Source organism: Zosterops lateralis, assembly GCF_965231275.1.
Source record: "Zosterops lateralis genome assembly, chromosome: 2".
NCBI classification, from domain to species: domain Eukaryota; kingdom Metazoa; phylum Chordata; class Aves; order Passeriformes; family Zosteropidae; genus Zosterops; species Zosterops lateralis.
This window is the reverse complement of record NC_139763.1, coordinates 50,586,810-50,601,046: the sequence shown is the minus strand read 5'-3', so window position 1 is coordinate 50,601,046 and position 14,237 is coordinate 50,586,810. Positions and strand designations below refer to the sequence as shown.

The 14,237-nt window shown below is 42.0% G+C and overlaps 1 protein-coding gene across 3 annotated transcripts in view; it reads left to right on the top strand.

Annotated features, from left to right (window-relative positions):
• The first annotated feature begins 5,805 nt into the window (after window positions 1-5,805).
• The window catches only part of LMO7 (LIM domain 7), a 132,015-nt gene continuing 123,583 nt past the window's right edge, over window positions 5,806-14,237 (top strand). For 2 of the 3 annotated variants that reach the window (XM_083854632.1, XM_083854633.1), the window contains exon 1: window positions 5,808-5,947. In XM_083854632.1, coding sequence (XP_083710758.1) covers window positions 5,879-5,947 — 69 coding nt within the window. In that variant the 5' untranslated portion in view covers window positions 5,808-5,878. Of the gene's footprint in view, window positions 5,948-14,237 lie in introns of all 3 variants that reach the window. The other variant, XM_083854634.1, reaches the window with a different exon arrangement.

Here is a 14,237-nt window from a genome sequence, read left to right as displayed (position 1 = left end):
CTTCACTGCTTGTTCCTACAGCAACTTTGGGTATTTCTATACAGGCATGCATTTTGTGCAAGATTTTTATGTGGTGGGTTTTTTCCCTTCCACCTCCTTAAACATTTTGGGAATTACTGTGTGTGATATTTCCTCATAATAATGATGCGTTACTTCAGACCAGGATTATCATTTGTATCATGCACAGGTAACATTCTGAGTGGAGTATGTGGTATGGTAATGGCTGAAAACTTGGAGTATGAGGCTATCTCCATCTTTTATTTATAATGGTGCAAGTATATTATAAGATCTTCTTCAGGTGACTTAAGTGGCAAAGACATTTTTTTCAGTGCATTATTTATAAATAAATATATGGAAGAAAATAGGCAGAAAAAGGACTATTCTTACTGTTGGTGAGCACTAACATTTTAAAATTATCTTAATGTTTACATTTTGAATAAAAGTTCACTTTGTTTCTCAAGTCTAATAATGTTAATAAATAGTCAAAAAAACTTTAGTTAAACTAATGTTTGCTATTTGTATATGTGGAAAAATGACATGGATTTTTTTCCCCCAGAAAAGGCACATTAAGTAATTTAAATGGTAGGACTGTGGAGGGCGCACACAGGCGAATACAGCAATGTGAAGTACCTCCCCTAACAGAAATAAATGATAGAAAAGTGATGATTGTTGTAATGAAGTTTTGTTTAGCAACAACACAAACAGACTGGAGATTTTAAGGCAGCCATGATAGTCATATACTTTTCTCCCTTGTAGGAATATCTGTTCTAAGTTTTTCAGGTGGGATTACTGAATGCTATGTGATAGCCTTCCCCTGTGCCATCCCTCCCACTCCACCCACTGGTCTTAAGGTACTGTTGACCAATTTCTATACCTGAATTAGTAAAATTGTGGTTGTTTTGAATTTTATTTTCTTGTTTGGTTTTGGGTTTGGTTTATTAGCTTAACAATCTTACCACTTTAGGATTCTTGAGAAGATTGGTTTGGGTTATTGTGCATGTTTTTCACATTCTGGAAAAATATTCCTTATTCACTCGTTTGAACTGGAATAGTTTAGGTTTCCTTCCAATCAAACCTGCTGCCCAAGAAAACTGAACCCTCCATGTCCCAGAGGGTGCTTTCATTCTCTATCAGTTGTCATTGCAGGAAAAATGAATGGGGTTATGCCAGAAGCACTCTGGCAGAGTTTTCCTTCTTTGTAGAAAAGAAAGAGGTCTGGGAGTCTGTTTTATCACTTAAGAACATCTCTTGCACTCTACAGAAAAAGCTGGGGTGTCTGTCTAAAACATATCACCTCGAGAGTCCAGTAACAACAGTCTGTTTTCTATAAGTGATCTGGTTGAAAAAGCAAAGGAGAAGAATGACACTAATGAGCTTCTATTTTTGAAGCTTTTGCTTTTTCACCCCAATAAAATGCAGCATCATTAAGACTTGCTTTAGTAACCAAACCAGCTGTGTTGTTTTCTTGCTAATATCAGCAAAATCAAATAAAGGTTGTCACCGCTGAATTAGGATATTGCATACTTTAAGCTAATGGTGGCTTGGAGGATTGCCTTTTAAGTAAGCCATAGTTGATATAGATAAGGCCCTTTCAGGACAGGGAGGACGGTGAGGAAAGAGAAGTGCATTTCAAAGCTGTTAAACAAGCTATATCAATTGTCTGCTCTAGGAAAATGGTCTCGTCATGTATGATCAGTGTTCAGAAGATTTCAGTGAGTTTAAGTAATAAATGCTGTGTGTCTGTTTTTGTGCAGCCGTTTACTGCAAAATCCCTTCAGAAGTGGAGCTCCTTGTTGGGTACAAGGACTGATTAGACAAATTCAGGACAAAGGGTAATAAGGTTAGAATAGTAAATCTGAGGTGGGATTTTCTGTGGTCTCGCTGAAAAATACATCTTGAATCTTAAATAAAAATTTAGAAATAAGAATTCTTAGTATTTGGGCAATATTGTAGTTTTGCTTAGCATCTACATAGTCTTCAAATCGGTTGTTCTGAAGGGTAAAGTTTCCCTTTTCTATTTTCAGTGTTAATTTTTGGTTTATTAATATGTAAGATGGTACATTTTAGTGAACACTGCTTTGAGATGCCAAAGGAAGTGCAAATCACTAGTTTTTATGATGAACTGTACCTGCTCACTGCACGGTGCCTTGGTAGAAACTGTGGAAGACTGCCCTGCAGAAGTACATCTCACCCGACATACACAGTGTAACAGCCTTCCAGAGCTTGTGAGACCATGCTTTGGCATGGGTTGGCACTGTCTCGAGAAGCACAGGAAGTAAAGGGATCTACAGGCTGCTGGAACATTTCCATCATTGACAGAATCTGAATAACATGGATAAAAAAGTGAGGTATGAGCACTTGGCTGACTTGTGAAGTCAAGCAAAGTCCTGATTAGAGGTTGATAAGCCCTGCAGACCCCATGGTGCTTTTGGCTCTGCAACGCCCCACTGTCTGCATCATCGCCTGAGCTGTACAATCTCTGCTTATTAGCTCAAGCTCTGTGGGAAGGAAATAACACTGTATTTTCTAACTTGTGCAGCTCTGCCAGAGCCTTGACACCTTTGTGTGGAGGAGCATGGCTTGGCATGCAGTGCAAGGAAATTCCTCTTCAGCCTCTGCAGTCTGGGCTGGCTGTACACACCGTCTTACGGAAATGGTGTGTGTAGGAGTGAGGAGATGATGCATACTCCACGCTTACATTAATTTTAGCTGAGTGGAGCTGATGTGCTATTAAGCACTCAGGATTTTTCAAGCTCTTCTAAGTATATTGGTGCAAGTTTTCCTCTGTTATTTATGGACATTTTGTTAAGAAATCCTAATTTAATAACCAGTACAATGCCCTTTCCTTTCTATTGTGGCTGCATGATTCAGTTAAGGGAAGAAGAAGAAAGTTGTTTTCTGACATTGAAATGTATATTTTGGAAAATAAAGACACTTAACAGCCCACACTTACAAAATAAATATGGTCTCTCCTTAAAGAAAGAAGCCTGCCTTGGTAGAAAATATTATTGTGTCAAATATTTGTAGAACTCTCCTTGAAAAGACTATGACGTAAACTGTTGCTTGACTTATCCCTAGGAGCACACACATTGAAAGGGTTTATTTTTGTCAAATAGAACAATATTACTTTTGTTACTTTTGACAGCAACAATTAGCAGTCATATCTGGTATATGTAATCTTTCTCTGATCTAGGACTCTGGTGACTTACATTGTTAGTGCAAAGGAATAATAAAACTATTTTGGTTGCTCAGGCTTACATAGATAATTTATCTGTGACAGCTAATTTAAAATTCACTTTGAGAATGAGATTTACATGGTGGAACTTTTTTTACTGAGCGAGAAACTTTGACTTGAAAGTTGCTGTGATCCATGCAGTCTACTTAAACACTTAATCAAATTACATGATTACTCAAATTACTTGAATTACTTGATCTAAAACATTAAACGCTTCATTTGTAAGAAAAGTGATTTGATTCGTTATGAAGTGAAATAAACCAACCAGAAATAAGTGAGAAATGTGATTTTTTTTTTTAACATGATTGTTTTGAAGGCTGTTTTATAGAATTCTTAGTTACTTTCTCCTATTTAGGGAGAAGCACTGTATTCTTGGATGAAGTGAAAGACCTTAAAAACTGGAGAAAGGCTGCTGCAATTCTCCAGAAAAACGTTTGGTAACCTCAGGTAATGCAAACTGATGTCAGCCAGCAGCAGCAGCTGATACATGTTTTATTTAGACATTTTTAACCTTTGTAATCATGGATGTTAAATAGTGAGATGAGAGAGTTGTTTTCTGATGTTCAGGCTTCCCACTCAAGAAAAATGCAGATTCTTCATTTGTATTTGGTCTTGTGGCTGATCTGGCTTGGAACAGGAAAAAAGGATAAGGAAAAACTCCTCAAAATTACAGCTTTGGTTATCATATTATTCCTTGCTGGCTCTACAGCATAGATGTCTCAAATCATACTGTGGTGAGGAACTAACTACATAACTTCTGTGCATTTGTAACTTTAATAAATGTCAAACATCTCCTGTGGAACTTATTTCAGCCAGAGTCTCTGTATTTTCCCTCCTGAGTGAAACACCAGCCACACTGATTTTCGTATACTGCAGAAACGGATGGCTCATGGCGTCTTGGTTCGTTGATCTAAAATGCTTCTTCCCCATTCTAAGAGGGTTTTTTGTAAAACAGAAGACATGTTCCCAAGTAATTCCCAAGTAAACATCTCAGGAGAAGTGAATTTCTGTGTAGTACAAGTTTTAAGTTATCTTTTCTCAGTAGTCCTTTAAAAATTACATATGTTCTGGCATGGGCTATAAAAGCAAAACATGTGTGCAGCAACTCAGTTTCACTTACAGAGAAGACATGGAAAGAAAAAATACTACAAAAAAAGTTCAAGTACGGAAAGATCATAGAATCAGGAAGGTTGGAAAAGACCTCTAAGATCATTGAGCTCAATGTTAAAGTAACATTGCTATATTCACCACTAAACAACGTCCCCTAGTACCCCATTCACACATTTTGAACACTTCCAGGGATGGTGATTTCCCTACATCCCTGGGCAGTTTATCCCAATGCCTGACCGTGCTGGCATTGAAGAAATTTGTCCTTAAATCCAATCTAAACCTCTCCTGCTGCAGCTTGAGGCCGTTTCCTCCTCCTGTTGCTCGTTACCTGGAGAAGAGATTGAGCTCCACCTCTTTTAGGTAGGAGTAGAGAGCGTAAATACAATGTAAAAATGAAATTTAGTACTCCAAAAATCCCAAACATATTAAAGCCAAAACACAACAACCTAATGCTGTGGATTAGTATTAGAAAAAATGGCCCGGCACTTAAGTTTTCCGCTTAGCACTTGCCCACCCCTGTATTGGAAGAAAGGATTTCAGTGTGTTCAGTCAGGAAGCCATGGTTCCCGTACTCCGGTCAGGGTGGATGACCCTTTGCTCCAGCACAGCGTGATCCCAGCCTGGCCCACGTTTGTGGCACACCGCAGTGGGCAGAGCGCAGCGCAGCTCCCACGGTGGAGCCGTACCGAGAGCGGGCTTCAGCTCTGAGCCTGGGACAGCGTGTGCGGTGGAGGAGCCGCAAATAACCTGCTGCAGTGAGCCGGGACAGGGACACGAATGAGCCGAGCAAGGGGCACTGGTGTGCGTAGTGTGGGCTGAACCAGAGCGGAGGCCAACAGGCCTGGGGAGAGAAGCGTGGAAGCCGAACCGTGCGGCTCCCGCTCAGCCTGGGCACCTCCGCCCCCGTCACTGTGTATGAAAAACGCTCAAAACAAACTCTGGCCCTCTCATGTCTCCCGTAGCTGTGGAAAAGGCTCCCTAACTTCGTCCCTAAACGGGACAACGCTGCCGCGTGTGGAGCCGCTTCCCTGGGAGCGCGGCGGGGCCCGTGTCCGGCCGGGGCAGCCCCAGCGGCGCGGAGCGAGGGGGGCGGAGGCGGCGCTGGGCAGCCCCGGCCGGGCGGGGCGGCAGGTGGCGGGGGCCGGGCCGGCCCTGAAAGGTGCGATTGTCCCCAGCTATTCCTGGTATGCGCCGGGGCGGGAGGCGCCGGGGGCGGCGTGCAGCGGCCGGGAGAGCGAGGGGCGCCGCGTCCGGCGGGAGGAGCCGCCAGCGCCGCGGGGCGCGGCCCCTCCCGGGCGTCCCGCTGCCCCGGGGGTCCCGGGCTGCCGCACCGCCCGCGGCTCCCGGATTCCTGCGGCCGCGGAGCGCCGGCCAGCGCCCGGGAGGGGCAGGTCCGCGGGGAGGAGGCCCAGGGGGAGGAGACGGCGCGGGCAGCGTTAAAAGGAGGCGGCTGAATGACAGCGGCCGCTCCCGCGCCCCCGCCCCGCCGAGCGCCGGCCGCCCCCCGCTCGCTCGCTGCTGCTGCTGCTGGCCATGGACGGGAGAGAGGACGCCGAGTGCGACTTCCAGGCGGCGTTCAGCGAAGCCCGGCGATGGCTGGAGGTGAGGCTCTCTCGGTCCTGCCGGGTGCCGGCCCCTGCCCGATGCCGGGGTCCCTGCCCTGCCCTGCCCTGCCCTGCCCTGCCCTGCCCTGCCCCGCCGGCCGGCAGCAGCAGCAGCTCCAAACCCGGGTCTGTGTCGGCAGCTGCGGACTGCTATTTTTAGAAAGTATCGTGGCAACTCGCAGAAATCTGTCTGTGCAGTATCGCCGCCGCCCCCTCCTCGCAATCCAAATTAAAGGCTGGCTCGGTCGCCCTCCTGTCATTAAGGCTTATAATTTCTTGCCGTCTTGTAAATTACTTCTGTAGCGCTTGCTCCGAGACAGTCTGAATTAAAGACGCTCCTTCCTGTCTCGAAAGAGTTCAGGACAGAGAGCAACCTGAAATTAAGGCTCATTTTCTTCTCTCCTATTTTTAAACGTGATTGTCTGAGTGCGCCGAGCGCTTGAGGTGAATATCCGTGTTTCTGTATCGTTACCCGGGTCACACAGGTGCGGGACGGGCTGGAGCCTGGGCAGGGAAGTTGCTCCTGGATGTACCTGACTGTGACCAGGGCAGCACTGGCTGGGCAAGCGAGGCTGGTGGCGTGGAAGCTGAAAAAATGTTAGGAATACTGAACAGCCTCCCTTAGAGTCGTGGTGTGCTTTTAAAGAGGAGCTTTAGAGTGCTAGTTTAGATATATTTTAACATATTAAGCTTGTTTCTTTGTGCTTGGTCGTTTAAGATGAAACTTTATGTTCTCAGAACCACTATTGCAGTAACTTTGGAAGGAGGAAATAGTCAAAAAAGTATGTTTGTTACTTTTTACCCCTCATCTTTATAAGCTTGTCAAGACCTGAGTTCAGGTTTCTTTGTTTTCTCTGTAAAACAATGACATCTAGTGCTTAAAATCTATTGAGAATGTTGGACTGAAAGTACCAAAGGCAAGGGTATCGTAAATGACCTCCACAAGTGTCAGTTTTGTGTCCTCTGTGAATGTAGGTAATTATAGAAGTCCTGGCTTCCCCATGTGACAATTTTGTAAGAGCTAGCTGTGGGTTTAAGTAATTAAAGCATTCCTCTCTCATGTATACCTTTCTTGCGTTGCTTTCTTTAAATTGGCAAAGCTTACTTTAAAAAGCTTCATTAAGGTGATGTAATGTTGTCTTTGAAAATCCTATTTTAAGAGTTTGGGGATTTGTTTTAATTATTATTAGATTTCATATATTAGATTTCATGTGCTACTGGCTGGTCGTACCATTTCTACAAAAGGTTTTGTGTCTTTGCCTGCCAGTAGCATGTGGGAGCTCTAGCAAAGTGATGTGAGTATGAAGTGTGCACTGTTTTTGTAGTGGGGAAAAACATATGCTCAGCTTCCCCCCTGCCCAATCTAATTTGTGTGGCCATCCTTTGATATGTGAAAGCTGTTCTCATTTAAAAGTAACTTTTAAGCTTACCCCGTAGGGAAACGTTTTATTGTAAGTGAGTAACTTGCAAACCTTAAGGTATTGATAAACAGGATCTTAGGAATTCCATAATGTTAAAGGAAAATGTAAATATTTAGTTCCCCATGAAATGAGATTTGTGTTTCAGAAGAACCGTTGTGTTTCTCTGCTCTTTACATCCAGATGGATTAAAAGCCACGACTAACCATTTCCGTTGTTGTATGGAAGAGTAATGATATTTTTAGGGTAATGAGGCACGTCCCAAGATTTTGTGAGTCTTGGTGAAACAAAGCGGTGTATACATGACTGAGAGTGAAACTTGGTTCAAAACTAATGATTAAACAATTAGTTTTGAAGATGAGACAGATTTTCAAATATTTACGAACTTGAACTTCTGATGTTTTGATAAGGTTTTGTGTACCAGCTTCTCCCTAACATTAGAGGAGATGAAAGCATACAGACACACTAGCTACTATATATTTAAAGGAACAAGCCAAAATATCTTTGTAAACTGTTACTCTTTCCCTTTGCTAATGAAAGCTTTGTTAACATATTCCTGTATTTCAATGGACAACTCTTTGGACTCTGAGACTTAAAAAAATAACCTCCAACCTTGAAGCTGAGGGCTTTTTAGTAACAGGAATGAGCAGCTGTATTTGTTAGATCTCAAGGGAAGTAGAAAACACCCCAAAACCATCAAAAATGCTACCCCCATATGTTTTTGAAGTTTCTAGTGAGAGAAAACTGTGTCCTGGTCTCCTGGTCACATTCTTTTTCTGCTGTTCCCAGCTGAATTCTCCATGATGTAGGGCAGCCACTGGCTCATGGGAGCTCAAATATATGCTAAAACAACAACAACAACAACAACAACAAACAAACCACCAAACAAAAAACCCCAAAACCAAATAAACCCCAAGCCTGCCTGCAACCCAAACCCAAAAAGTGCAGGGGCTTGATTAAGAATAACAACCAAAATTGCATCTGATATCTGGTGCTACTTAAAGAAAGACTTTGTTCTTTAATTCAGCTTCATGTTGAGGCATATTTTATGATAATGCAGACAAGGAAGGTCTGTAGTCTTCACAGCACAAAGACCTCTTAAAGTGTGGTCCCCAACCTCTTGTTTTTCATATGTTGGGAATTGGGAGGGGATATTGCTTTGTCTTAGTGACACGAGTTGGAGTCACTGGGGGAGCTGCCTGTTGATGATGTACCTCTTTGGAGAAAAGAATGGTCATTTTCTGTGCAAACTCAAGCTCTTCTCAGATGTTCTTTCTACAGAAGCCAGCACTGGTTAGTGGTGTTGGCTTCTTGCATCTGAGAGTTTTGGCGCTTTCTGAGCTCTGCCTGGAGCAAGTGGTGCTGATCAAACTCACCCAGCCTTCACTTGGCACCTCAGCTGGGCAGATGGTGCACCTTGAGAATGAAACATTGGATACCACGACTTGGAATTAGTTTCTCAAAGAAGAAAAGACCAAAGAGATCTTATCACAGTCCACAACTTCCTCATGAGGGGAAATGGAGGGCAGGCATTGATTTCTCTCCAGTGATCAGTGATGGGACCCCAGAGAATAGCATGAAGTTGTGTCAGGAAGGTTTAGGCTGGCTGTCGGGAAAAGGTTTTTCACTCAAAGGTGGACACTGAAACAGGCTCCTCAGGGAAGTGGTCAGGGCACCAAGCTTGGCAGAGTTCAAAAAACGTTGGGACAATACTCTCAGGCACATGGTGTGACTTTTGAGGCTGTCTTGTCCAGGGTCAGGAGTTGGACTCAATCTTTGTGGGTCCCTTCCAGCTCAGGATTTTCTCTCATTCTATGAAAGGTAGAGCTTGTTTGCCAAAGCTAGAAATAGCTGGGTTAAAATTGTTTTACTGTGTTCTGTTCCATATTATAACTTAAGCAAGCCAAAAGCTGTTCCTCCAAACCAAAGCATTCTTCCCCCAGCTATTAAATATCCCAGACTGCCTTCCTGCCTCAAGATGTGGGAGGGCATTTTGCCTCTCTCCTTCTGCAGTCTACCACCAAGATCACCCTTGTGAATGAAGGAGGCACACAGTCACTCTCCCCCAACACACGCTTCACTGTTTTAGGTGTGATGCTCCTTCAAGGGTTCATGAGGAAATAAGTGCGTGCTGTTTTCTTGTAAAATGTCTCAGCATTTTATTCTACTTCTGTGTTTTAAACTAATTTTAATCTTCTGGTAAATGTCTATGGTTTGAAGTTGTTTGCTAAAGCAACTTGAAACCTGACCCACGAAGTCTGTAAATCTTTAGTTAAAGTGCCTCAAGGCAAGTAACGCTTGATTTTTTTTTTTTTTTTTTTTTTCCCCCTGAAGTAGTCAAATGTACAGATCCAGTCTGCGGGAGGGTGGCCAGCGAGCGTGTGCCTGAATGAATTGTTGGAGTGAAGCTGTAGGAAAGCATGTGGAGCAACCTGAACAAATCCACTGAAGTGAAAAGTGGGTGTTCAGCCAAGTAACTATTAATACTGCAAATTATTACAGCTCTTCTTGTGAGCTGAATTTCTTTCACTAAGAACTCCTATAGAGTTGTAAGTCAGATGTTCTGAGAGCTAGTAATTTCATCTGAGTGTGTTGACAGCATTGGAATCAGGACCCTGTAGTCCTGGAATTGTTCCTTGCGCAGGGATGCTCCAGCAGAAGTCCTTCCTGGTGTTAACACTGCCCAGCAACGATAGAGAGAGATGCTTCACCATGAGGATTTCTTTAGCAAAATAAGGTTTTTATCAATTTTAATAGACAGTGTTAGCAGAAGAAAGCCCAGCTTATCTGGATGGCAACTAAATACACCTCTGCTGCTCCTGTCTGTCGTGACCACTAAATAGGTAGTGAAATTGCCTAATTATTTATTTTGAATGGTGTTGTGTTTTGACAGCTGCATGCATTATTGCATTACAGTGGATGTTAGAAAATTATTTGGGGCCTTTTTTATACTTCTTTTTCAGGAGAAAACAAATTTGTGTATATATGTGTGTACCCCCTGCACCCACTGTCTGAAACTTGCTCAGAAGAATGAAAAAGCAGATGTGCAAAGTACACTTGGTAGAAAGAGTCTGCTTGAGGATAAAACTTGAGAACCAGGACAACTTATTGAATTTTTTTGGTTTGGACTAACAGTGCAGCAATCAAATTTAGGGAATGGTCTCTGACATGTGGTCACCAAATGTTTCTTTTTTTTGAAGCTGTTTGAAGTTTGCATTTCTACTGTATATTTTTATGGCTTCTGCAAATGCAGCTATAGGTCTAGCAGTGACGTTTTTCCTGTATTTGCATAGAGATCTTACATCAGTGATTATTTTTTCTGTTTCTCTCCCAAGCATGAATCTAATGTATACAATCTGGTATGGGAAGAATAACTGTAGAGATAAAAGACTAATTTCACTGTTCAAATCCTCTTCTTGTAGGTACCTTTATTTAAGTTAAACTAATCCTTATAAAAAAAGTATTTTTTCTTAGTTCTGGGTAATGTACTCTTGGATAGTCTGCAGAGATCCAGTCAATATCCTGAATAGTGTTAGAATGAAAGATATGTGAGTGAAAAGGCAAATTCTATATATTCTATTCCCTAAACCATGTTTAATACTGGGTAATTCTGTCAAGTCATAAAACCTGGGTGGGCTGGTTTCTGGAGAACTTCTTACAGCACAGCTGCCAAAGTCCTAGCTCATATTTACATAAGGGGTGTATTTAACCTTGCTTTAGGAGGATGCATCAGTATTTTATAACTGTGTGTATATTCTCGGCAACAAGTATTTCATGGACTAAATCTAAGTGTATCCAGTTGATGTATAAATATTAATTAATGTATAAATGTGCATGTTGTGAAGTAAATACTGTGGGAATTTTAATCCTGGAAATAATGTTCTCTTCATTGCCTGCAGACTATGAAAGTGCTGTGGTAAAATGCCATATAATAGGGCTAGCAACAATGTGTTAGAGGGAGAGGGTGACAGTAATACCCTTTGATCTGGCTGAACATTTTTTTCTCTGTTTCTTTGTTCCTCTGCTTCCAGATCTCAGAAAAGGTGTCTGTAATATGTTTGAGAGAAAAATGCAACTAATTTTTGCTTGAGAGTAAAATCTATTTCCTGTTTTCTGCAAGGTTGGTTTATATATTTTTCAAGTCTATATTTGGAAATTCTCGGGGATAATCAAAAGTCTGTCTTCACATAGTCCTGTGTGATGGGCATGCATAGCTTTGAGCTGAGTTCACCACGTAGTTTCCTTTATGAAGCTTCTCTTTGTACTTTTGAGCGTCGTTCTAAAATTTTGCATGAAAGCAGCATCTGCAGGCACTTTGAGAAAGAATTAACTTGTTGACTATAGAAGCAAGTATGTCTTCTATACTGGGGAAATACCTTGCAGCTTGAGGGGAACTGCAGACAATTCTGACCAGGCTTTTGTTTTCTTCTGGTCTGTATTTTTTGGTTAGCAACTAGTTAGTTGTGGCATTACTTTTGTTATTTTTCTCCTGCCCATTTGTTTGTCTTTTGAACTGTGTCCTGATCCTTTCTGCAGTTTTGTGAGGTCAAGCATTTTTTCTGCCTGGAGTTTTAGTGAGAAGGTGAGATTATAATGATTTCCATGTTTAGCATGCTTTCCCCCTCCTCACCCACTACTACAGACTCACTTTTAGCACCTTTTCTCTGTCAGGCGCTTTTTTGGTCCAATTTTTAAAGTTTTTAATGAGCACTTGTGCATATTATGTTAGACGGTGACCTTGCTGAGCTTTGGAAAACAATTGGGTTTTATTGTGTTGTAAGAACCAGATACATTCCAGCTGTTTCTTGTACCTACCACTCCTCCACTTTAAAGTTCCTTTATCCACTCCTGCAGGACATTTTTTAAAAACAAAACAAACCCCGACCTTTTCTGCTTAACAAGACTAATATAATTCTTAACTATCATTTTCTCAACGGGCTTTCCAGCTACAGCAGTTTAATGAAAAACAGCATGTGCTCTCAGACCCAGTGTACTAGAAAGGCTTCTGCTGGTCTAAGGTGTGCTTGACACACCTCACTTATTATCCAAATTATCTTGGGAGGAGTGTTTTGGTTTTGCTATTTTTCACATTTCTGAATGCTGTTAATCCAAGTGAAAATCTAACTTAAAAGGAATGTAGTGAATAGGTTCCTTTAAAATATGTTCTGTTGTTCTTCATGCTGTGAGCTTCTGCAAGGTGTTGTGAATTTAGCATTTAATATTAGTGCTATTTTTTTATTTTTACAATGAAAATAAAGATGTATGGATCTGACTCACAGTGCTAGTTTCCAGTTGGATGCTCAGCTGTAAAACTTTCATTTGTGTTATATTGAATAGAGAAACATAATTTCAACAATGTTTTCCATCCCTGGTACAAAACATCTGGGATTATCTTAGAAGGGCATGAAGATTCTAAGACTTGCTTTATATTTTTTTTTGCCAGTGTTGGCACATGTTGTGCAAATGTTGGCACATTTTTTTGGTACCAGCTCGTGTGAAAGCTCTCAGTTTTGTTTCTGGATGTGATTCAGCTTTCAGTTGTTACTATTAGAAGAGAACACAATATACTAACTTTGGGAAATAGTTATTACTGTGTTGGCCAAAAAAGTTGAAATCCTTGTAACGTATCACACTCTAAAGGAGTTAGCATAGCTGAGATCAGTTCAGCTAGCACAAACAGTGAAATCTGTTGTTTAGGCCAAGCTGTCCTCCTACAGTAGATCCCACAACAATGTGGTTTTGTGTTAGTGCTGAGATGTTATCCCAGCAAGGTGTCATTGAAACTCCCATGCTTGGCCTGTGCTTCCCCTGCCTCCTTTTGCTGTGGCAGATGCTTTTTGCTGTTTGTCTGATGCTCTGGTGAGTTGGCTCAGAGGAATATCAGAGTGTTTTGTGGTATTTGGTATTTGCTTGGCTCCTGAAAGGTGAATGCTCCAGGCAGGGAAGAGGTAGTGTTGATGGAGGTGGGCTTTTGGTAGCAGCTCGCTCTTGGGTTGCAGGTGACCAGTGGGGGGATGAAGAGAGCCAGACACCTGAACAAGACAAGCAATCTCTTTCCCTGGAGGTTTCTCAAGTCACCTGGTTCTGCATGTAAGGTTCTCTTACTTACATGACTCAGATCTGTTCACTAGGTGCCCAGGGTCAAGGTATAAGCTAGACACCTGGATTAGGGGGGCTGGCTTCTAGCCATAAATAACTTCTTCAGGATGAATTTCATAAGGTTTATAAATACAGTTAGAGCTATTTTAAATGGAAACTCAGCCAGGAGTTTCTGAGCCAAAGCATTTGAAAGTATTTTATATGATTATACACTGACTTCTGCTAATGAAGAAGCATTCCTTGTGTCTCATTGAGGCTGTGTTGGTTGGGAGATGGTCCTTCAGAGGTATTGGGATATCTCTCCCAGCAGTTCTGCAGTGATCACCTGCCCTTCACAAGGGCAATCTAATCCCAAAGCCCATTTCCAGTGTTATTTGTAAATTCTTTCCTGGAATTGCTTTATTGACCCTGCTATTTGTTATTTATTTATTACTTTTCCTTCAGGAAGGAATTGAGAAGTCTGGCTTCTGGAGTTTGATCTGAGATTTTCTGTGCGGTAAAATGACCTTGTCAGCTAATAAGTCAAGATGTGATAAAGAACATAAGCAAGTGTGGGATATTTTTTCTGCTTACTTTAAGGAAGTGGCTGAAAAAACAGCCAGTACATCATGGGGCTCCAACATGCCTTTTGTGCAGCTGGTGTGAGAATTTGGGTATGCTGGAAGTGGTAGATGAGTACACAATGTCGAGTTTTTCTGCCAGTGGTAACCGCATAGCCTGGGTCAATCATGGCAGTACTGTGTCATTTGCTGATGACTCTAAAAATATGAC